At 42.7% G+C, this 24962-nt stretch overlaps 1 protein-coding gene across 10 annotated transcripts in view; it reads right to left on the bottom strand.

Annotated features, from left to right (window-relative positions):
• Positions 1–24962, bottom strand: part of dab1a (DAB adaptor protein 1a) — a 110210-nt gene that overhangs the window by 20607 nt on the left and 64641 nt on the right. For 5 of the 10 annotated variants that reach the window (XM_065956032.1, XM_065956031.1, XM_065956030.1 and 2 more), the window contains exons 3-9: positions 21744–21883; positions 16928–17026; positions 10953–11084; positions 6092–6211; positions 5669–5707; positions 5237–5299; positions 3918–3971 (exon numbers count right to left, since the gene is read on the bottom strand). In XM_065956032.1, coding sequence (XP_065812104.1) covers positions 3918–3971; positions 5237–5299; positions 5669–5707; positions 6092–6211; positions 10953–11084; positions 16928–17026; positions 21744–21883 — 647 coding nt within the window. The remainder of the gene's footprint in view (positions 1–3917; positions 3972–5236; positions 5300–5668; positions 5708–6091; positions 6212–10952; positions 11085–16927; positions 17027–21743; positions 21884–24962) is intronic. The other 5 variants (XM_065956034.1, XM_065956036.1, XM_020631837.3 and 2 more) reach the window with 3 other exon arrangements.

The raw sequence follows: 24962 nt of genomic DNA, 5'->3' as shown, positions 1-24962 counted from the left end.
TGTCCAGTGACAAGGTACCCCGCAGGACACTTCATCATATATTTACTTCCACAGGAATAAAGCTCCTCAGTAATTAGCAGCCTGATTAACTTGGTGTTAATGTGGATTTTATTCTCATTGTGCTGCAAGAACAAACTTCCTTTGTTGTTCTCTCCAGAATTCACAAACACATCTCCTGCATCAGTGTGAAGAATGACTTTTTAAACAAGAAAGGTTCTAAGTATGGTGTTAAATCTGTACTTTTTAAATATTTATAGTTTTTATTATACACTTTCTAATAATCATTATGATGCCATTTTATTAAACTTTTTTGACACATGAAGTCTCAGGCTTTGTTTTAAAATGCTCCATGGATAAAACTTATATTCTGCCAAATGTAAAATACTGTAGCTTCACAAACTAGTTTCTCATTGATCCTGTTGAAATCAACAGTTTGATGTGATGCAGTATTTTCACTTAGCAGACCTGCTGACTCATCACTGACCAACTGAAGGACAACATGCTTTAAAGACTGAACACAGAAAGGAAAAACAGCCCTCTGAGACTTCTGTGTGCGGACCAAAATCCAAGCAAATCATCACCTCATTTTACACGTGGAGGCTGAATTCTAACTAACTGCCTTGGTATGACCTGAAATAAGGAGAATTTGCTGATTTGATGATAATTAATAGGATTAAAGGATGCTAAAATAACCGCATCATAATGCAGATTTGTAAAACGTCTCAATTCATCCTTTGTCGAATCTGATAGGACACAAAGACAATTTCTAAAATGTTTGTTTATTAAATGGATGTTTTTATCAATTACTTCTGAGGCCCCCTGAGGACTATCAACACTGACCGACTTTAAAGCTCCCATATTATGCTTCTTCTGGTTTTATATGCTCTTTAGTGTGTTTTCCAAGTGTCCTGTACATGTTTAGGCACATCTATGTGCAAAAATTCAAAGTCTGCAGAAACGTGGCTTCTCCTACGTCCTCCTGTTAGCTGTAGCATTAGCTGCATGTAACGCTCGGTTCTAGCCCCCCTCGATAAAAATGTGTCAGTCCGACGTCATTGTCAGTGTGAGATCACTGATCTAAGCCCATTGGCTTGTTGTGGCAAGTCCAGCAGCTCATGTTGAAATTTCCGAGACGAGTGCTGAGCAACTGACCAATAACGACAGAGCGGATCAGCAGACCAATCAGAGCAGAGTTGGCCCACGTGGGGTCTAACAGTGTGGGCTCAACAGAGCGTAGCTGACGGACTCAGAGCGTAGAGGGAGCAAGGAGGAGCAGTACATGAAAACAGACACTTTTTTCAGACTTTATCTATTGTGAACGTACAAAAGTAGATACATAGATTAAATATACGAACCCCAAAAAGGGCAGAATATGGGCTCTTTAAGACATAAAGACACGCAATGCTATTTGAAATTCAACTCTCGCCCGTGAGCTTCATGTCATTGAGTTTATGGTGCTTCTAAAAAAAATGTTTGTTTTTTTTGTCTAAACACAGCCTTAGTCATGGTTTGTCTTTAAACCACATTAACGTATCTTGAAATTACAATAAAGCAGTTTGATACGGAGTCAATTTGAACATTTCTATAGCTCTGGATCATGTACTCCCCCTGTGACTGGCTGGGAAGCAGATACAGACTAGAATTTGCTTTATTTAAACTCGTATGGACGATGGGGCCAAGTGGTTGCACAACAAGAAGGGAGAAATATTGGATTTGTTCACTTTGAGACACCTGCCAACACAAAGGCAATCCAAAACGCAGCATGTGTTCAGGCCTGGGTGAGGGGAGAACAGGAATACGATGGTGCCTGTAAGCTTCTTACCAAAGCTGGGGATAATGTGCAGCCAGAAAACTGCGAGACTGATTCCAAGCAACCAGAATTCATAGAGAGGGACTGTGACTGCCAGGAGAGAGGTGGAGGAGTCTAGTGTTAGCGCTTTAGGGATAAAAGAGCAACTGCAGGGGGAGCACACAGAGCTGCAGGGCTCTGCACAGACTGACTGGATACTGAGCTATACAACACACAGGACCGCAGCCGGGTTACTGTGTGTGTGGGGAATTTAACGGATTAAATCAGGCAGGAATATAACTAGCATCTTTATGGGCAGATAAAAGAGCAGCTGAGTTATAGTGCAGCCTGACAGCGGCCAAGGTCATCTTTCATTATAACCACCGCTGGTGTGAGCCAATAACAGGACCTTAAACCCACACGCATGCACACACACTTTTACACACGCACGGTATAGATTTTGTTTCTGCAAATACTCGTGGACTTGGATGCATGAACCATGTGAAAAACTGATCAACATCCTGAGATATAGATTCAAATATGAGCCCATGCACAGTTACGGTAACACGTATCATTTGTATCCATGACAGGAAACACATTTCATTCCAGGAGAAGGTCATGCAGGTCTGTTCTGGTTCTGCAAACCACAGCCATGCTTCATGAAGCGAGCAAACACAACACACACACACACGTTCACACACAGTTTGTTCACACACAGTATCCCGGTAAACCACAAGGAGCAGCAGGCAGCAAGGAGCACAGGGGAAGATCTGCAGCCACCACAGTCACAGCACGAGCACAAGTCTCAGCAAACCTCTCAGAGGGAGAAAACATATCAAGATTTAATATCAGGAAGTAGAATGAGTGCAACATTCACCATATAGACCCAGCAGCCATTTTCATGTGATGTGACACTCTGGATGGCAAGCTCAATGGCTGTTATAACGTCATGCTGCTGTGCTCAAGGTAAGCAAATGATATTAATTTAAGAATTTGATAGATCACTTTTCAGCAACAGAACGATAGTGAAAACAATGCAGGATGAGATGTCTTCAGTGAAGTCCATAATTACTTTTTTGTCTGACAAGGTCTTTTCCTTCTACCAGTACGTTTTTTTATATTTCAGTAGTTTCACTTTGTTGGCTCTTTGTGATCTAAATAAATAATTGGTTACCTTTGTAGCGTGTTTATTTCTGGTTCTGAGTCATCTCCTTTTAGCAGAATGTGAAGGTTACTGGGCTGGATTTGGGTATTGGAAGAGTTTTAAGCAGAAGCTTTTTGCAGAACAGTCCGCGAGGAGAGCAAAATGACCAGAAAGTAATCGCCCAATAATGCAATCCCTAAACCCATCTGCAATTATCGAAGAACGATTTAGCCTTAAAAAAAAATCCAAACAGCTATCTGCACGCAAGTTCAGTTGTAATCCCCCCTTATACCATGTAATCCCCCCTTATACCATGTTCTTAACACCAACTTCATTCAGCAACATCCAGACCGTGCGGGGGAGAGTGCTAGCTCTGATCAGCACACCTCACCCATGCTCTGATTCACACAGTCAGAATTCATTTTTTCAAGTGTCCATTCTTTTCCATGGACAGGATGGAAGTATTTGTTTTCAATCAAACACTTGGGGAGTCATTTCAACTGCAGCATAATTATATTTTATCTCCAAGTTGGTGTTTGAACATTTTCTCTTCTGAAGAATGTTAAACCCATCTGCTGTCTAATGGGTTATCAAGAAGTCTATGTTGTATTTCTATGAACTATGGCCCAGTGTTTCTCCTGATGGACTAAATTCATTCACTCTTCAGTTGCTGATCTCACTTTGAAATTCCTTGTTGTTGAAATGTGCTATATAAATAAACTCGCCTTGCCTTGCTGATCAATGGAGAAATACTGAAATAACCATAGCTGGTGATTGTTTATATGATAGGCAAACCCAAAGCACAGCAGCACAACATTATAATGGAATTTGACCTTCACACCCCGAGTTTGACATCAGAGAAATAATGGCTGCCGTGTGAACATCGTGAGTTAAAGGAGCACATGGGATGGGACAGCTGAGAGGTTTGTCTGAGAGGGGGAGGCAGCAGGCTGAGGGGTCACGGGCAAACACTCGGTCACTCACTGGGTGTCGCTTTGGGACGTCATAGACCCCCTCCTTCTGCTGAGAGGTGGGAACCTGCAGCCGCCCAGAACAGCCGAGAGAGCTCAGTTTTAATCACAGCATGATACACGTCACTGTGTCAGCACTGACACACACTAAAACCTGGCTCTATACCTACGTAATCAATCACTGCTGGGTGTGTGTGTGTGTGTGTGTGAGTGAGGATCAGAATTAAAATCTGTGGAGTGAGAGCTCATCTACGAGGCTGATCAGTCGATCTGAGGTGTTGCTCTCTCTCTCTCTCTCTCTCTCTCTCTCTCTCTAATAAAGGATGGATAAGGCTGCTTATCACGGCACAGACATGTAATAACTCACGTGTCACACACATGGAGACATGTAATATTTCTGTGTCACACCGGCCGATAGATCGGACACAATGATCACTGATACGTGTGACTCCTGTAGGTTTTTTTTTTCTCTCTCCTGTTTTAAATGAAGTTTTGTTCTCTCCCTCGGCTGAACTAATCAAACTGTGTGTTCAATAAGAAAACAGCTCTGATGAAGAATATCTTTCCAGCACAGCCTGTCTCATTCTTCCTCCTCCTCTCAATGCCTTTTCACTTCTTTCACATGTTTATTTCCAGAAGCTGCCATCTTTATTCATACATCAGTTCCTCTGTGGCTGGAGGCTGGCTCTGGCTCACGTTCTATAAGTGTGTGTGTGTGTGTGTGTGTGTGTGTGTGTGTGTGTTTCTGTTTGTGTATGTTTGTGCACGCGCCAGCAGCACTCCGTTTATTTTCAATCCATTTTATTTAAAGATCAAACGAGAGGCTGGTGATTAATCTTTCTTCCCCCCTCGCTTTCTTTCATCTCCTCGGGAAAAAAGAGGAGAGGGGAGTAGTGAGAAAAGGAGGAGGGGTCTGCCTTCCACACAGCCCAGGAATAACCTCCACATCCCCCTTGTACACCCTGCCCCCTCCTCATCCCCCTGGAGGTCTAACCTCCCCCTTGGAGGAGCACACCCAGAGCAAGGCTGCACTCTCTGGGGTCGTTCTAGCTGTAGCTTTCAGGCCTCTCTGGAGTGCCGCCTGGTTGTTTCCTCTCATTCTGACCGCCTTTTATTTCCTATATCTACATTTTAATGAGTTAAGAAGAGAAGCCATTCATTTTATGAGCGGGCCACAATATACTTATCCCATTAAAGAGTGATGTAGCTGCCTCCTAGTGCCAAGCTAATGGAAGATTAAATCTCTTTACTTTTAACACTTTCGGCAGCTTCTGTTGTTCCATATGAGAAATAAAACGGAGACACAAGCAGATGAAGCAAGCTTGTGGGTACCTGATAAATGCTCTCTTCTGATTGGTCACGGATGGGCTCGTGTCCCGCCTCAAACACAATGTACTACGATTTCAGCAGCGTAAGGAGGAGAGGAAAACAAGAAGCAGGAAGATGAAGAAACTGAGAGAAAAGAGGTGAAACTGCAGAGAAGGTTAGTGAAACAGCATTGTCAAAAGTTCTCATCAAACAGAAGTTAAAGAACAGATCTCACTGAAACATGGGGAGGAGTTTAACAACATGCACCTCACCTTTCAGACATGCACACATATCCTCGCCCTTTAATCACACACATCTGACCGTCTCCTGCAGACATCCAAGCCTCCATATTTCTTTTTATTTCTCCCCACACTATAACCAAACAGGGACTGCTTCCACACAGTACACACAGAAAGGAGCAAGCTGCAGCAGTGATGTGATTGGTCAGGAAGTTACCTGGTAGACCGGGTCCTCTAGATCCTCCTCCAGTATTGTCTGCAGGCGAGCGGCGGCAGGAAGGAGAGGCAGAGATCAGAGGGGAGAAGAAGAGGCGGAGAGTTAAGCCGGTGGAGGAGCCGGAGTAGGCGGTAAGCTCAGCGAGACACAGCAGCTTCCCAGCATTCACAAAATCATTTAACAATCATCAGAGAAAGAAAAAGAGGAATTAAATAGAGGAGGATGAGGAGGAGGAGGTAGAGCAGAGGAAGGTGAAATCAGCACAATGGGCAGATGAAGCCTCTGATGAGACTTGAGAGCAGCCGCTTGGCGTGTCAAACTGCTTGCTTTCATGTCGTCTCAAGTCTTACTTGACTTGTCGGTCAAGAGTGTCTGTGATGAGACTCTTGGAGGATGATCAAGTATAATGACAGGTGAGTGTACCTGGTAGACCGCCTGCTCACACTGCTTGTCTTTCTGAGCTTTTTTCTCCATCTCTTCCCTCTGCTTTATCTCATAGATGAGCTGGAACAGGTCCCGCAGGTCCAGGATCACAGGCTCCGCCTACACAGACAAAGTAAACCTCATATTAACACTTAAAAAAACCACACATTTACAGACCCCAACTCAACGTATTGGACCATAGACTGTAAATATCAATGGACGAAGCCTAAGTGTCGTCACCCATCTGTTCACCCATCAGGGGGCTCCAGAGGCTCATCGGGGGCAGCCACCATGCTGGTAATGCTGTCTTAGCCAAACAGAATGACCAGCTGAAAGCTGAAACTGAGGCAGGTTTTAAGACAAACCGTTAAATCCTGCCCGCCTACTCGCCTAACTATGCATAACTCGTATTGTTCATAAAACGGTTGCGTTAAAAAAAGATCTTGCTGTACAGTGTGTCCATAAGGACAATAACTAATCAGGTCAACATTGTTTTTGTTCCAGGCTGTAAAGATGTTAATTATTCTGTAAAAACGGTCATTTTTGGCTGTGGTGCGTATGTGATTTCCGGGGCTCTTGGAGCCAGCCTCAAGTGGAGCCTGGACGAACAGCAGGATTTTGCACTTCTTCATTGGCTTCATTTTTCAACACCGGAGGTTGCCGCTTGCTCAGGTCTCATGATGAGCTGCCACCAACCTGCTCTACCTCCTGACAGGACAGTAAGGCCGTGCTCAGAGCAACACTAGCTTTAAACCAGACCCTCACTTCATCTAAACCACAGCCTATCACAGCAGAGCTCCTGTGAACACGGCTTTCAAAGTTTATAACAATTCTGAGCTCCAGACTGACTTGTATGACACAGACTTAAATGGATTTGAAGTTAAAGAGAGAAATATGCATTTTAAAAGGGAAAAAAAATGCCTGCACGGATCTTTTCACTAAAACAAAACAGACCTTTTCTTGTCGATATATAACTCTGCAGAGGTACTCAGAAGCTGCCTCCCCCATTAAAAACACTTTATCAAACGATAATTTCACTTTATCATATTATCGATCACTTCTAGTGTGACTCACCATCTGCTCAGCTGTGATGCTCTGATACATGAGCTGCAGACGTTTCTTAAAGAAATGTAAATTATGGAGTCAGACTATGTGATAATGACACATTTTATAAATCAGCCATAACACTGTGTTGGATCAGAATGAAGTCTAACAACATAACCAGTTAAGGCAACTGTGGTCCATAAACATATGTTCTGCATTTAAATCAGGTGGTGAATGCTTTCCATATACTATAAGACTATAAAAATACTTTTAAAGAATACCGTCTGACACCCTCTCTCATCTAAGGACAATGTGTCAACTCACAGAGTTTTTCGTCTCAGACTGAGATTTTACAAAGACTGGAGATCTTACAGGATCACTAACTGCAGGACTACAACTAGAATAATTTAGAGTATTTCCCATCATGCACCTAGTGGAAAATTAACAACTAAATCTTTTGAACAGAAAACTGAAAAGTAGGAGAAACTAGTGGAGTTGTGGAGAGCAAGTATGCCTCTTTGACATGTTATCCTGCCTTTCCACAGTCCAGGAGCTTTGATTCATTTTTTTTAGCAGTGTAGTCTGGAGTGTTAGAGTGATGCAAAAGCTGTTCATGGTTAGAAACATCATCTTCCCCTTGAACAAAAAGGTCTATCTCTGTCGGGATCCTGTTTGTAATGTTGTCTGACACTTGGCATATCAATCTGAGCCTGACACAAAAAAAAACTTTTAATGGACACACTTTGATCCAGTTAGGATTATGATGCAGATGTTACAGAATTTTTCACTTCTTTTGGCCCTATGGGTTCAGCCATATGGGAATTATCCAAATACAGTATTTGGATAATTCCATCTTTTTTCCTTTTTTCAAATGTGTGACTTCTCTAAAATGCTCTTAAAAAATGAACCTATACTCAAAACGATACTCTCTGAGCCTGTTATTCTCTTGTTTGTGTCACCTCGTGTCAAACTCTCTCCAAGGGAACTAAAATATAGAAAATAAATGTTTTAGATTAACTCACCATTTACTACTTCTCCTGTCAAAGCAAACATTCTTATGGTGCAACAGTGTTTCAGCCATGATCAATTATTGACCGAGGCTACACACAGAGTGCACCAGGAGTTCACAGCCTGACGCTGACGTGCAGAAATATGTTATATTCCAGAGTTTTCTTTCTGATTGCTCCTGACAGACTCACTCTGTGGATCCTGCTGAGCCAACAGGGGGAGATATCATCACTGTGTCGATCCTTCTTGCAGATGACACTACATGCTCTTATTCCATCTTTTCTTAAGTTAACAACAGACATAGCCAGCCAAGAAAAGTAGTGATTTTTTAGAAAGCAGAGAGCTGGGAGGATGATGTCGGAGCACAGAGATGAGATAACCTCGGTTCAGCTCTCTTGATTCGGATGACTAATACATGGCCTAAAGCCACACTGATGAATGATTCCAAGAAAAGTAGTGATGTAGACGTTCTCTGCACATACACAGCTCTATTAAAATCTGACTAATCAAGATTTTTTGTGGGGGGAAAAGAACTCTCCCATCCCCTTTGGACATTAATGCAACCACTCACCCTCTTTACCCAAATTAAAGTCGGCTCTTGGTTAGAGTTTGTTGGCAGAAAGCTCCTCAATTTATCTCCTGGAATATTGAATTCCTCTCAAACTGTTTAATCTCCATCAAATTCAGAACCACATTTCCTTAAATGAATTTTTGACGACCTCCAGAGAACATGCTGGAACTTACAGCCGGTGAAAGTAATTACAGCACTGATCAAACTTTTTGCTCTCACTAGTACAGCACGGCATCTCAGACTCCTCCAGCATGGATTCATTCATCTCTGCTGCCCAACGTTGAATTCAGACATCCAGACTTTCTCTTTGACTCTGACACCTTTGATTGACACATGAACATTTTTATCAAAAAGTTAAAAAAAAAAAAAAACTGGACCAAAAACCACTGGAAACCACACCAAGAAAAATGGGTTAATATGAGTTTTACTCTTCTGTGTTTATGACTCAAAAGCAGGAGCCAAAAAAAAAATGTCTGCAAGATTTTCTTTGAGTTTTGTGAAAAAGGGTCTTAATGACTTTTTCTGTCTGTAAAAGTGAGATGAAAAAAGATTTGGCAGAAAAGTTTAAAGGTCAAATTTTAAAACTTTTTGTTATATGCAACTTTATCCCCTTTTTTTTTTACAGATAAAAATGAATGAAAAAGTTATCCTGGCAAATTGTTTTTATATCACATTTGTCTTCCAAATATTCTTCATCTGTTCTTAGTCATAGACAAAATACAGAAATCAGTTCTGGGTTTGTTTTGTTTTTATGCCACACTTCCTATGAGGTTTTTAAGAAGATAAAATTTAACCATGGAACGACAATATCAAGATTTTTGAAGTACACTTTTCACTTTGCAGACTCGATATTATAGAAGCCTTTGGCTGAACTTTTACGTGGTGTGTTAAACATCAAAGTTGTTCTCAAACAGCAGCAGATGAACTCGGGGTAAGATAAGCTCTCTGCTGACAGCTAAACCACTTTAACATTTCTTCTGATTGTTTGTTACTTTTATAATTTACTCATGATAGTACTTTAGTTGCATAGAGACAAAATAAATATGTAATCACTGAAAATGTAACAACTCCTTTGATATCAGAGGGCATGTTATAGTCTTTAAACTCTCTTTGACCTTCCTACAAATTGGATACCAGTCTCTGCCATAAAAAGACATTTTTAAATACAATCGTAACTTTTATAAAACTTCTAACAAAGAGTGTGACGGACTGAGAGACTGTGGACAGAATCCTCTCCAACATAATGAACCATCTCCTCTAAATAAAACACGTCTCACACTCTGAGCTGAGCGCTAAGCCAATTACTTTCCAATGTTCCTCCAAATTGTCCTTTTCAGAACGACCTAAAGTCTTAGTGTTCATGACGACAGAGACGCTTTGTTAATTCACATCAAAGTGGTTACTTTCCAATTACAGCCTCTACCGTAAGCTCTGAAAATGTGTGAGTCTCCACCCGCTCGCTGTCTGCTGCTGGACAGAGTGATGTGATGGTGCGTTCAAGTCCTGAAACTGTGAGAAAAATATAATTGTGACCTTTACTCAGGCACACATTAGATAAACGACAACTCAGGTGACTGATGAGAGGTTAGCGCCGGCTGCAACGTTTGGTTTGATACATTTTTTTTAGTGGAAGTACAGCCCTGTGTGTGTGTGTGTGTGAGTGTGTGAGTGAGTGTGTGTGTGTGTGTGTGTGTGAGTGTGTGTGTGAGTGTGTGAGTGAGTGTGTGTGTGTGTGTGTGTGTGTGTGTCAGAGAGCCACGGTTCATGGCCTGGGAGGATGGATATGCCATTAGAGCCGGTGACACACACTCAAACCCTCATCGACTCGCTATGGGAAATCGATACGAGGACAGAGTGAGCCAGCTGGTTCCAGACTAAACAAGCCGAGCACAGAGACACAACAACAGCTACAGCCATCCCAACAGGTCAAACAGGGGTACTCAATATCATAAAGAGTGTGTTTCTGCACACACACACACACACACACACACACACACACACACACACACACACACACACAGAGACGCGAACACAAGGGCTTGACAGAGTAAACAGTTTGTTTGACGAGCAGCACAAAGGGACGTGAGCTGCTGTTCGAGGGTCCTTATCTAAATGTCGAGAGGTGTCATGTTGCCCTGATGAATCATACATTAACCTACACACAGATGGAGCACTGTTTAACATGTACACACACACACACACACACACACACACACACACACAGAAACACACACTGACCGACTGTGCCGTCTTGATGGCCACAAAGCGGTGGTTCCCTTCCTTCCCGCAGACGTAGCCGAAGGCTCGGTGGTCCGTGATATCCTTGGCGATGTATGAGATCTCATGGACTGCATGGTGATGCTGGAGGACCTGAAGGTAGACACAACACGAGATGTTTAATGTTTAATGCAACATCATTGCACCCTAACCCTAACCCTGCATTATCATTAATTTTTCCAGAAAAGGTTCAATTTTTTGCCGATATGTTTTTGCTAATTTTCGCTATTAATAGAAAAATAAACGCATCGTACTCGTTGTGCAAGGTTTAATCTATGATATCACTGTCCTTTATATTCTCAAAGTTTGGACTATATCCCTATTACATGCAACGTTTTACTCCATTCCAGGTTTTCTCATCATAATACTCGCTAATAAGAAGACATTAACTCTAAACAGATGGAAACTTGCACGTGTGTTTATCATCCTGCCTTGTTGATTTTTTAAGGGGACTAATCTTATATCAAAAGTTGGTTCTATTTTTAAAGTTTGGGGTCTCTATGAACATTTTGAAATGCTTTAATAGTTTGCCTTAGCCCACATCTTCCTAAATAAAAAGCTCTATCCCTTTAAGGATCCTTTCTGTTATGTTGTCAGTAACTTAGAATAGAAATGTGAGTCTGTCAGGGACAAAAACAACACAAACAACTTTTAACGGACAACATTTAGTGACCTTAAAGTCGCCCACCTCGTTTTTTTTACCCAAGGTTTGACCTGTTTCTGACTCCATCTGCTGTCATGTCCTCTAAGGCTTGAAAAAAAGAAAACTTTAAATAAAAAGGGAAGGATGATATTGGCTAAAGCATTCAAATCCATCAGTTCTAAGACTCTTATTTTCCTATTAAGTACCAAAGACACGTTTAATAAGGGGTCATTTATCATTTTTCCTGACCCATGATGACTTGTACTTTGAATTTTAAAGTTTTACTCATTCATGCACAAAGATACAAAAGGCGACAGAATATTAAATCACATTCCTGTTCACTTCACAGAAACCTGTGAGAAAGTGTCCCCAGAGTGCTGACAGAAACATGCTCTCTCACACTGAGACCTTGTCTCCCACATTAAACTGTCTCTCTCCCCTCTGCCCTCTCCTGTTAGCCTGGCTGCACGGTGCCAAGCTGGCACGGCCCGCGGCAGATGGCTCTGTTTTTCTCCAGGACAGAGGGGGGATCAGTGACAATCACAGCTCGGCAAGCTGTCGGCCTGATCACTTCATCTGTGCCCTCACTGTCAACACACACACACACACACACACACACACACACACACACACACACACACACAAACACACACACACACACACACACACACACACACACACACACACACACACAAACACACACACACACAAACACACACACACACACACACACACACACACACACACACACACACACACACACAACCTCTGTTAAGTCACACTAAATGTCTGCTTTGTTGTCATTGTGTGTGCCAGATGCATGCTGGGAGAGGAGACACGCAGTCAACATAACGACCCAGCAGCCTCGAGTGTATGAGCCGGGTTAGAGCTCCATACATCAGAGGCTAAACACACACATGTGCTGTGTGTGAGGCTGCTGTGGACGCACAACAACACACAAAACAGTGACACCATTTAACACCGGGGCATCACACACACACACACACACACACACACACACACACACACACACACACACACACACACACACACACACACACACACACACACTGGAGGCCCCAGCAGACGTAGATAATCATTGTGTGAGTCATGTCGTCTTAATTTAATAATTAGAGTAATGATTATTATTATCACCTCTGATTGACCTGAAAATGACAACCTAGACACGCACACACGCACACACAAACACACACACACACACACACACACACACACACACACACACACACACAGCTCATTTGAGAGGTTATTGGATTATGTGTGGGTGGGTGGTGAGGTGACAGAGCGGCTCTCTGATTCAAACAGAGAACAGAATGAAATGACGCAGAGATTCAATCACTCTGCTTTCTCTTGAAGAAAAAAAGAAACGCTTTAAATTGACACACAGTCAGTAGCTTGCAGCAATAGTTTGTCATGTGCAGCCTTTACCATTTCATATTTTCATTTACAGATCTAACAAAGAGCTAAAGATGTCTGCAGGCAGATTACTTCCTCTTGCTGTCATGGCTCTACAGGTGCCAAGCACAGCCGTGCCACAGCTCTGGCTCAGACTTTACAAATCATTAGAAAACTTGTAGAAAACAAAACAGGAAGTGTTATATAACCATGTCAGGTTACCTATATAACCAATAACAGTCATACTCTAACTGCATGCGTAATTGTTAACTGTAGAACAGCAGCAGTGTGTTGCAACAGTGGCATGACCATAGACTGTAAATATTAATGGTGAGTGGTGTCATCCATCTGTTCCTGCAGGAGGCTCTGGAGGCTCATCATCGGCAGTCGCCATGCTGGAAATTATATCTCAGCGTAACTTTCAGTCTATGTAACGACAGGCTAAGAGCTATAGCTGAGAGGGGTTTCAAGCCTTATGACACTTTTGCCGACAGGACTGCGACACTCTGCTGCTTCTGTTGCTGAAACATTCAAAATGTTTTGTTGCATCATTCCGGGTAAAGTTTGGACGGAGCAGTGAGATGTGAATCTCAGGAGGGCGTCCGTCGCTGCAGCCGACACGTCTGACAGCCTCAGCGATCAGACGCTGCTCTGAGGAGCTTAAAATCGTTGCATTCTCGGGGGGGGGGAGCAGATTGTCTGTAAAACAGGTGGGTGTGTAAAAAAAGTCGATACTGACTGAGTACTCTACTCTTCTCTGCAGCAATGTTGATATGCACTACAGTCATTCCTGTCACCTCACAAACACACACACACATACACACAGTGTCAGTGTCTCAAAGGGACATTGGACAGCGTGCCCTTCAGCAACAGCTGGCCACTGAACCGAGATATTCCCTGTTACCCTGAGAGTGAGGAGAGGGGAGGAGGAGATTTTCTTTCTCCTCATTCTATTTTGCCGAGCAGGGGCATCCGAAGAGTCTGTCCAGGCTCTACACAGCAGGTCTGAGATTAGATGTTGTGTGATAAATGTAAAGAATTGTGTTTCCATAAAATATTACAGACTCCATTTTAAACACAGTATAGTTCAATTAAAGAAGTTGTCATAATCTTAAATAAGGGTGAATTTTGGCGCCCCGTGTGGTCGGAGTTAGTACTATTTAGTGTCATTTAAAGATATGGTAATCTGAGTTTACTAATCTTTTGAAGCTGGTTTCTGGATCAGGTTGATACAATCTGGTTTTTCATCAAAAGTGTGGACAAAAGTGCAATCTTTCACATGATCATGGAGAGTGAAAAATGGGATTTCTAAATATTCCATTCTGATCCAGATGTACCTTTCTGAAAAACTGGGCCCTGTTTGTAACACTTCTCATAACCCTGACCCCAACAAATCAATTTTTTTCTGCTTCCTTGCCTTCCTCTATGTTCTGTTGAGAGTTTGCCCTCACCTTGACTCTCACTTCCTGGAACGTGACTCCCCCCCAGGTCAACACACACGACCCTCCGTTCATCCTCTTAGACCGGATCCCTCGAACATCACTCCCTCTTCTGTGTACTTTTCATACAGAGTCATGTCTGCAGATTGAACCGGACTAATTTGATCTTTCTGATTTGATTCTCTGAGGCAGAGAGACTCCAGTCTGTGGAGTTGTTGACCTGACGTGGAGCTGCAGCCCTGACCAGGCTGCTGAAGAAATGAGTGTGTGTGTGTGTGTGTGTGTGTGTGTGTGTGTGTGTGTGTGTGTGTGTGTGTGTGTGTGTGTGTGTGTGTGTGTGTGTGTGTGTGTGTGTGTGTGTGTGTGTGTGTATGTGTGTGTCAGAGAGAGGGAGACATGCTGGCCTGCCCTCTGCTAGATTAATGTCTCCCCTCTTCTTCTCCTCCATCTCAAGCACCCCCTCCTTCCATCCTGCACGACCTTCCCTCCTCCAAGAGAGAGGCCATCCATCCATCCGCTCGCCCATACATACATCCGCCCGGCTGACGGATGCACGGGAGGGGAATGAGACTGTCAGGATCCCTGAACCTCAGCACAGTCATTCTCCCCCTCTGTCTCCCCCTGCCTCCCTCCCTCCCTCCCCAGCCATTAGAAGTGGTTGAAGGACTGATAGTAAGGACAGCATATCTCTATAGTTAATATTAATGTGAGGAGACAGAGGACAAGGTCTCCCTGTGGAGAACTTTACTTTGACATATGTTCACCGATTCTCTCCCTCTCCTCTAACTCTGTCTCAGTACGTCTCTGTCCCCCTGTCCTTCCTCCATCTGTCTTTTTCAAATCCCTGTTTCCGCTCATCACCTTCTTACTCTTTCTTGTCCTTTCCTTTTCTTCCTCCTTCTGCTCTCAATCTATGTCTACTTCTTCCTCATAATCCGTCTCTATCTTTCAGTGTGGAGCATCAGGATGGAGACAGAGAGAGATGAGGGTTATAAAAAGAGGGATGAAGGATTGGACTGCCGCATGCAATATGGCTGCCATGTAGGAGGCCACTGGTTCTTGTGTCCTGTCTGTCTAGCACCTGACTTACTGCTGAGTGCGTACACACACACACACACACACACACACGCACACACATCTAGCTCCTGTTGAGGTGTAAAGCTCAGACTTACCACGTCAGCAGCTAAAGCCAGCTGCAGATCAATGAGCTTCATATCGTGTCTGACTACACAGAACTCCATTATTTTTTTTTTTATATATTAAAAAAAAGGATTTTCCAACACAAAAAAACAAGAATCAAACGTCCAAAGATTTCCACTTGGATCAAACTCACCTGACTACTCAATCACTGATTTCTTGGGTGTAATGTGACACAAATGCTCGATTATTTACACACCTGGCAGAGAAATGGCCCATTAAGTGAGGCTGTCCTCCAACCACAGTGCTAAGTATCCTGGGTAATGTAGGCTCTATATCTCTTGGTCAAGGCTGCTGTGACAGGTACGACCAGATGGGGAGTCTAACCTGGACATTACCTGTCAGAGGATCCTTGAGGAAGAAATTCAAAGAGAAATCACTCGGCTCTGCTCTGTCCACTCTCCCTCGAGCTGCATGCAGACTCCCTCTGCTGCAGCAATCAACAACTACACATACAGTTTTCATGTCTACAGAGTGTCTGCTACCTGGAACCAATCTTTGTAAATCTGTGAGGGGCAAATTCACAAATGATTTTGTGAACTTTGTGACCCCTAAAACTGCGCAAGCACTGACTGAGCTAATGACAAGTTGTAATAAGCATGAGGGGGAAATGCTCTCAGCTGCAAAACTTTATTAAAGTTTTTTTTTTGCACTTTGCTTTTTATCATAATTTGTTAATCAAGCCTGATAATAGTGAGTCATAAAAATGCATGGTCTTATAAGAAGGCGTAATCTATTCTTTGTGAATTCTCTCTAGTCATGTCGTGATGTCAAACCATCAAAGAAACGAGAGAGACTTTTTTGAGTTATTATGGACGTTTACATGATCAGAAGTTGGCTGACCAACTGAAGGAATCAAAAGCAAACCAGAGACTAAAATAACGTAACTTATTGACAAAGAACGGTGTCAGTCGGACAACAAAGATCAAGTCGGTCGAGCAGAAAAGCAGCCGTGTAAAATAGAAAATGGATAATCCGGCAGAATAATACAGAACAGTGTTGTTGCTGTTTGCGGAGCAGCAGACAATAAGAGAGCCGTGTTCGCTCATCTACTGAGGCCGTGTTCTCAGGGTTTCAATTAGGACCTCCTGATTTCCCCAGGGGCCCCTCCCTCTCATGGAGATGCCTCATTAACAGAGGAAGCACACACACACACACACACACACACACACACACACACACATATTTTGCTTGCGAGCACAAACACGCACACACACATACACATAAACCTGTGAGCTTACCCCATTCTTTTCATCATAGATCTTGATCCCGCCAAAGGAAATGGTCAGAAACACCTTCTGTTTGTGTTCTCCTTTAGACCGCGCTGCTGCAGCAATGCCCTGAGGACACACACACACACACAGGGAGAAAAATGTTTACAGCAGCTGAGATATAGTAGCCTATATGTGCACAGAACCTGGAGAGAATCCCTTTGGGCATTTATTTCTCTTCTATTTACTTTGGTACCTCTCATAATTATATAAACTATTGCTCTAGTCCATTCTTAAAGACTTTACTTACAAAACAAGATGAAAACAGTTCGCTTCAAATGTGACTTCATAAGAGAAACATACAGTATATTTGGGATGATTGACGTGGTCATCTTGCTGTATGGTATTTCTTCATGAGACATTATAAAGGCACTCGTGTTGTTGCCATAATTCCACAAGCAGCTTTTCTTATTCAATCTTCCACTTGGCTCAGGGCACAGTTGTGTTTATGTTCACTGCCATGCTTGTGAGCTGTATAAATACACAACATCCGGTTGGTGACGCTCTCCGGTCTGCTCGCTCTCATTGGCTTTTTTGTTTCACATATACAAAGACATAGAGTTCCCTAACTCTTGGTGCATGTGTCTGGTTTTAACTGGTGTTGCAGTTTGTTTTTTACTTTTACAGCAGATGAAAAAAAGCAGTCACAGAGAAAAGTTCAACACAAAGACGCAGAAATCCCTTTTCTACCCTCAGCAGTTCACATAACTCCCTGAGGTGTGCTTGTGATGAATATTAACAACCAGGAGTTAATAAATATTAAGTAGATATTCATGAATTCACAGCCAACATCTGGTTAAACAAACAGAAGGACTGGAGGACATTAAAGAATACAAGATGTAGAAAAAAGTGAGATACTAACATTGGTTCATAATTAAACTAAAAAAAAATAATCACACCTTTTTTACATGCTTATCACTTGATTGTTGATTAATCTGTAAGATACTTTCTCAGTTTCTTATTTATTTTTTCAGTACCTTCAGTTTACTGTCACAGAAAATATTCACATTTAGGTTTTTGGAATCAGAATGGTTTTAGTTTTTGTGTTAAAATAAACTCAAATCGATAAATCAATTATTTATGTAGTTGTAAATTAGAGTTATAACTGAAAAACACAAATTCATCAAATAATTGGGCTGTCACCCTTGCAGAAATCACCTGAAAAACTCCTGATATTTCCCAGAGGATCTGTATATGTGAACGCGAACATCAAAATATTTCGCTCTGACTTCACCTGGAGTTTCCCCTGCCAGGCCCGTAGTATTTTTTCGACAGCAAGTCTGAGTGGGCTGATGTGTGAACGCAGCAGGATATTCTCAGGAGAATTCACCTCGAGCCAATAGGAGGGGGAGTGACGTTTCTATACTGTGACTGATGCACAATGCATAAAGTGTCTGCACGGGACCACTACGATCTCTGTGCAGGTAATTAAAGAGCTGCATTACGTTTTCTGTTCATCAGTAGGTAAATGGTAATAGTAAACAGACTTGAGCTTGTATATCGCTTTTCTAGTCTTCTGATTACTCAAAGAGCTTTTACACCATGTCACACCCATTAACACCCATTCACACACTGATGGCAGAGGTTTCTATATAGTGAGACCATCAGAAGTAACTAATCCCATTTATACGCATTGATACGCCATCAATGAAGCAGCAGGAGCCATTTGTATTAGGTTGTTCTTCTTTCTTTTGTTGATAGTGTAATTCCGCCGAACTAGCATCAATATTGAGTTAAATATTCTCATTATACTGTTGCTTCGTCTGCTACTTCTGCGTCTTTTTTTTTACGTCACGTCATACCTCGGGAGACCCCTCCGCCCCCCCTCCAGTCTGACAGGGATAGAGGTGAGGTGCATAGTGAACAGCCAGGTCAGGAGAATATCCGGAGCAGTCCTTGCAGGAGTGTATACAGTATGTGAAAACGTCTAAAGACATGCCCACTTTTCCATGTCCAATTTGTATTTACTCCAAAGTGGTATGACAAATAGTCATATTACAGTTTGTCAAAAGATATTTGTTGTGCTACCCATGTCCTGTTTAGGATTTTTATTTTTTTATTTTTAAATATATGTTGCATATTTTAGCTAAAAACTGTCATGTATGTCACGGACATGTTTTGTCCCAGTTCTCAAGAAGCACTGAGTTATAATAGTTTTTGCTTAAGCAAAGTCAGTTATTTAAAAATATGAAACATATTTGAAGCTTTGTTGCTTTGAACATTTTAAATGTAGGTGCAGTAGTGTCTCAGTTCGACAAGCAAACGATGAAAGCAGGGTTTAGAGGTAGTCCATTTTGATTTGTGAATGTGTAATTTTCCAAGGATAATAAGGAGTTGAATTACATGTCCACTTTAATCAGCTGAATTCTGCATCTTCATGTCATAGCCTAGGCTGTTGAAAGGCATCATGTGAAATGTAGGGTGCTAAGAACACCTGCTGATGAGGATTTATAACTATATAAGGTTGTCTAAAGGTGGAATTCCTCTTTACGCACCGTGCGTACACATGTAAAGGTGAGTCACAAAAGTAGAGGAGAAGCGATGAGCGAGGAACACAGGATGGAGGGAGTCGGGACACGAGAGGGAGGAGCAGAATGAAAGAGGAGGTGGAGAGATCAGAGAAAAGGAGGTGATGGATTTCCTGTCTGAGTAAATGAGGAGGAGGGAAGCTGTTTGATCAATGAGCTGTCTGTCCTCTCCTTACCTCTCTGCACCTCGATGGCTCGATGGAGTTTTCACTGCACAAACAAAACCTGAATACAATCTTCCCCATTTAAATATCTCCTGCAGCGTGTGCAGCACATGTGTTCCAAGGTAGTTAATAATGAATAAGGAGCTCTGACACAAGACAAAATAAGTCTGGGTTTTGTTTTGATTGTTGCACATTGTCTAGTGTATTTTACTTCGACATAGCAGTAAACTATTTTAGCTTTTACATTAAGTCTCTGTTAATTAATGAGGTAAACGGCTTATTTATCCTCATCTTTATCCTCTCTCTCTCTCACCTATCATCCAAATTACCCCCCTCTCTGCTAACTGCCCCATCTGTCTGCCTCTCCCTCTAATTGTCCCCGTCCTTGCAAATGAGACATTCACCTCGCTCTCCTTCTCTTCCATATGGCTCACCTCCTCACTTCCTTCCTGCACTGATCACTGTGTCCTGCTGATCAATCCGAACATCCTCATTTTTTATGTTTCCTTCAACCAAGAATTTGCAAACGTTACATGCGTGCATGTAAACGCATATGGTGCAAGTCCTGCTGAGCTGTACTATAAATGCATATTAAACCATTAAACTTTAGATTATGTAACAAGCTAAATAACTATTTTACGGACAGAAAATGGGTTGGCTTTCGATGTTCAATTTTTTCTGAGGGGTCACGTTCCTGAAAGCAACAACATATAACTTTTCCACCTTAAAATTGTCATTTCAAAGTCGATCTTATAGCAAAGTAACTTTCAACAGGGAGAATGGCGTCTCTCTCATGTCCACAGAGTGCCCCAGTCATCTGTTTTCAGCACTATGTAACTTTGGCAGCAGGCCGAGTGTCATCTGGTGAGTTTGTGTGGCTTTACGGCACTAGTTCACACAGCAGCCTTCACCTACAATGCAGCCCGTCAGCCCGTCTCTGTACTGTTTGATACAATGACTGAGGCTAAGAGGAGGAGGACAGTGATGGGTGAAGGTAAGAAGAGAAAAAGAGATTGACAGGGCAAGAAGCTGGAAAGGAAAAGGAAAGGAAATATTGGACAGACTTTTGGATGCTAGAGAGAGCTTCAAGAAACGGAAGGCTGCAAGCCTGACAATGAGCTGGTGATGATGCTGTCGGATGGTTGCATGCTGGTTACACTATTGCCCAGTGAGTAGGTATTGTGATCTGTCTCACGGCTAATGGGAAAAGCTACAATCCGACTACAGATTGTACATCCCTGCAGATATCATTCAGAACAGATTGAGGCTGTCATTATCGGTGTCATCGTTGTCTCGTGTTCAGCAGCTTTCGCAGAAAGTCATCTAACCCTGATTTATCTCAGGTTTGCGTACAAATAAATAAATGAATTCATCTTACGCCTAAAAGTCGTCTCTTTCCTTGTCCAGCTTCAAGTTAGCTTCATAAGTTTGGAACCTTACAAACATATCTCAACTAGCATTTAATAATGGGCGGCTGTGGCTCAGTTGGTAGCGTTGGTAGCGTCACCTCTCAACCAGAAGGTTAAGGGTTCAATCCCCAGCTGAGCAACATGTCCAACGTGTCCTTGGGCAAGACACTTAACAACGCTGCTTCAGTGGCAGTGAATGAATGGATTAGTGTTGTACTTACTCTCTGATGTACGTCACTTCAGATAAAACTGTCTGCTAGGTGAATTTTAACATTGTAATAAATGACCATCTCCAGTGAAGCAATTTAGCCACAGCCTAAAGACATCATGGTAACAGTTGAATACACATACATGTACTCCACATGCTAACAGTTAGCAAACAACGGGCTTGTTTGCAAACAGCTCTCATTTTTCCTTTTTACATATCTCATCATGATGTTGCAGAGTAAAGCCGCTGTATAACTTATATTCCACTGAGATATAGCAGATGAACAGGTGCCACTCTTTGATGTTGCAGACACAGAAATGACAGTGTTTATATTTATATATGCTGAAAAGTTGTGTTCAGAGATTGACAAAGTTGATATTAAAGTAAGGTCGACTATCATTTGTATTATTAAAAAGCAAGGAACCATGTAAGTAGCGATGTTTAAAAAGAATGGGGAGGAGAAGAAGACTTTCTTACCTTGAGCTTCATCATGGAGTCCTGGCAGAGTTTGTCTCCCCGGGCGGCGGTGACCTCGTCCAGGCCGATGAGCTTGGCCTTGTAGCGGACGCCATCGCCCTTAAAACGCCTGATGAGAGTCGCTTCGCTGCGATCCTGCCCTGTGGACACAAACACACACACACACACACATACAACACACTGTGAATCTTCCAGCCAAGGACCTCCATCTACCTCAGACCGGTTCTATTACCTCGGGCTCATCAATCACAGGGAGCACAAAAGACTGGAGCAGTAATCTGAGAAAAAAAAAACATGCGGCGAGCAGGTCAGAGCTCCTCATGTTAGCTACATCTTGTTATGTGATTCAGACGGAGCCGAGACTCGCAGCATTGACCGGAGGTGTCATATGGACGACAGCGCTCAATAAACTCAGACACACCAATCAATGAGGTTCAGCAGGATCACAGTCCAAACTGTGACTGCTCTCCTCCTGTAAAATAACAGTGTGGCATTTCGCTCTAATCTCCCTCTCTCTTACCCGCTCCTGCCTCTCTCCTCACCCTCTATTGTGCGTGAGATTGTCAGCATGGTGCGCATACATTAGCGAGCGTTGGCCGTGTTTTGACCTTGCTCTTGTCCAGGAAGTGTGTGTGTGTTATCTCCTGAAGAGGTTAAAATGCTGCTCTTTACAAAGCACACAGAGATGAACTCACTTCCTCTTTGTGTTTCACAGTCTGACCTGCAGTGCGCAAACATTTCATCATCAAACATTGTGTCCTGTGTGTGTGTGTGTGTGTGTGTGTGTGTGTGTGTGTGTGTGTGTGTGTGTGTGTGTGTGTGTGTCCGTCTGCTTGGTGTGTGTGTGTGTGTATGTGTGAATGAGAGTGCCCGAGCGATGTTCAGAGGGAGAAGCATAATGATAATGCAGCATATTCAGATAATATATAGAGGCATTAGTTCTGTACTCTGTAACAGCGTGACTCCTGGAAGGTCACAGTGGGAGTGATGGAGAGGTCCCTCTCCTCCTCTCCTCGTTCTCTCACACTCCCTCCATCCGTCCCTACAGCACTGCAGCACAGCAGAATGAGCTCTTTAATGTTACATGTCTACACTAGATCATCTCCGTCCAACACTAATCTCCCCTTCCCTCAGCTCGCTCACTTTTAAAGCCTTCATCTGCATCACCTGAGTGAAATCGTATTTCCTCTGGATTCTCGAGGTTGGGCGATGTTTAAGGACGTTTAAAACTTAAGTGCTGAGGTTTATACAGAAAGTTTGAGGGGTTAGCAACAATGGAGGAGAGCCAGTAGGGTGTTATGGTGGAATAAGAACAAGAAGCATTAAGTAAGATTATCTGAGATTCCACTTAAAATAGAAATGTGGCCATTTATTTAATTTGGTTAAATTAAAAAGACTAACCTGTAGACTGTAACACCTGTGTAGCTTTGCTTGCCAGAAAAAAACGTAGAAAGTAGAAAAGCGGACTTAGATGTGGCTCTACAGTGCTCATAGATGGATTGCTTAATATAGTTTTTTAAAACTTGGTTCCGGAACTAGACTGCGCCTCAAACACAACCCATTTCTGTTTCATATGTATTAAACTTAAAGCACGCCTTAATCACTCCTATTCCTCTGACGCTGATTTCATATCCTCCCCCCTGAACCCCTCTGTGTTTCTTCTTCCACTTCTCTCTCTGTCTGAACAGGAACAATGAGGGTTCCATACAGACAGCAACAAAGAGATGGCTCCCCCACCCAGAGTCTCGACCCTGCTGGTTTCCTCACAATTCTCATGAACTTTACTTCTAATACGACGCACACATCCTTCAGATGCTGCTGGAACATTTTACCTGCTTATTGAGATGGAAGTAGGTGTGACATTTTCTGGAAGGAAGTTCTTTTTTTAAAGCCTTATTGTGCCTTATTAGAGAGATAGGACAGTGGACAGAGTCAGAAATCAGGGACAAAGAGGGGAATGACATGATTCGAACCTGGGCCACAGCCTCCATACATGGGGCGCGTGCTCTAACAACTGCGCCACCAGCGCTCTAGGAAGCTCTTAGCATTGTCTGGCAAAATAACAAACCTGAGGAAATCTCGTAAGCCAAAGTGGTAAATTGTGGGTATTTATGTAATCAGCTTTAATACTATGAAAAGTGAAAGTGCAATACAACACAATACATCCATACTGATTCACACCATACTGATTCTACAATGGCGTGATATATGTGTCCTAGTCTGTGAATTCACATTGTGTACAAAGCGTTGCAGAAGTGTGAGAGACAACGGCATGCATGTAAACACACAGCAGGAGCTCCATACACACAGTCACACACACACACACACACACACACACACACACATTGCTGCTCACCCTCTTACAGTGATCCTGTCTCGCCCCTGTAACACCTCTGTAACTACCTCTGAAGCCAGCACAGAGGGGGGATCATTTAATCTCCCCATTACACCCCTGTGACATTCATACTGCAGGGAAAAGACTACCGTTTTTTTTATTTTTCATAAGCCCAGAATGCCAACCATGTTTCATGTAATATCTAAATCCAACTTGTTGTCTAACTTGTCTAAATCTGTCTTGCTAAACACACCAGCATCAATGTTCAGAGAAATAGCAGGACCATCAGGTGGTTTTTCCTCTGATAACAACACTCCAATGTGAGAGACTCGAACAGAAAGTTGAGAAAGTTCATGAAAATTCATTTGTCTGGAAATCCTTCAGTCCTGTCTGAAGAAAAAAACACTAACTGTGATGTCCATTGAAAAAAGATAACATCTACACACACACACACACACACACACACACACACACACACACACACACACACACACACACACGCGGTGAGGATGATCTCATTCTTCTGAATCATTAAACAGACACACTCTCTGTCACAGTTGTACTCGAGTAAATCACAAACTGTCTGCCTCAAAGCCTTCAGAGACAAACGAGCCGCAGAACATCTGTCCTTATTTTGGAGGCAACGACAGAGAAGTACGCTCTGACTTCTTTGTTTTGTCGTGTCTCAGACGAGAGTAAATGATTAAACCAGCGAAGCATTCTTTCTGCTCGACACAGACACGTTGAAGACATTTAAATATCCCGATCATCAAACTTTAAACCGTCCCATGAAATGTGCAAACACACAAACAGGAGGCGCTCCAATGACCCCCTCCTCCCCCTCGCTCAGCGAGACACAACACTGTTGCTGTGTGTAAAAATAA

This window comes from Labrus bergylta, chromosome 6 (genome assembly GCF_963930695.1).
Source record: "Labrus bergylta chromosome 6, fLabBer1.1, whole genome shotgun sequence".
In the NCBI taxonomy this organism is placed as follows: Eukaryota; Metazoa; Chordata; class Actinopteri; order Labriformes; family Labridae; genus Labrus; species Labrus bergylta.
This window is presented reverse-complemented; position numbering and strand designations above follow the sequence as displayed.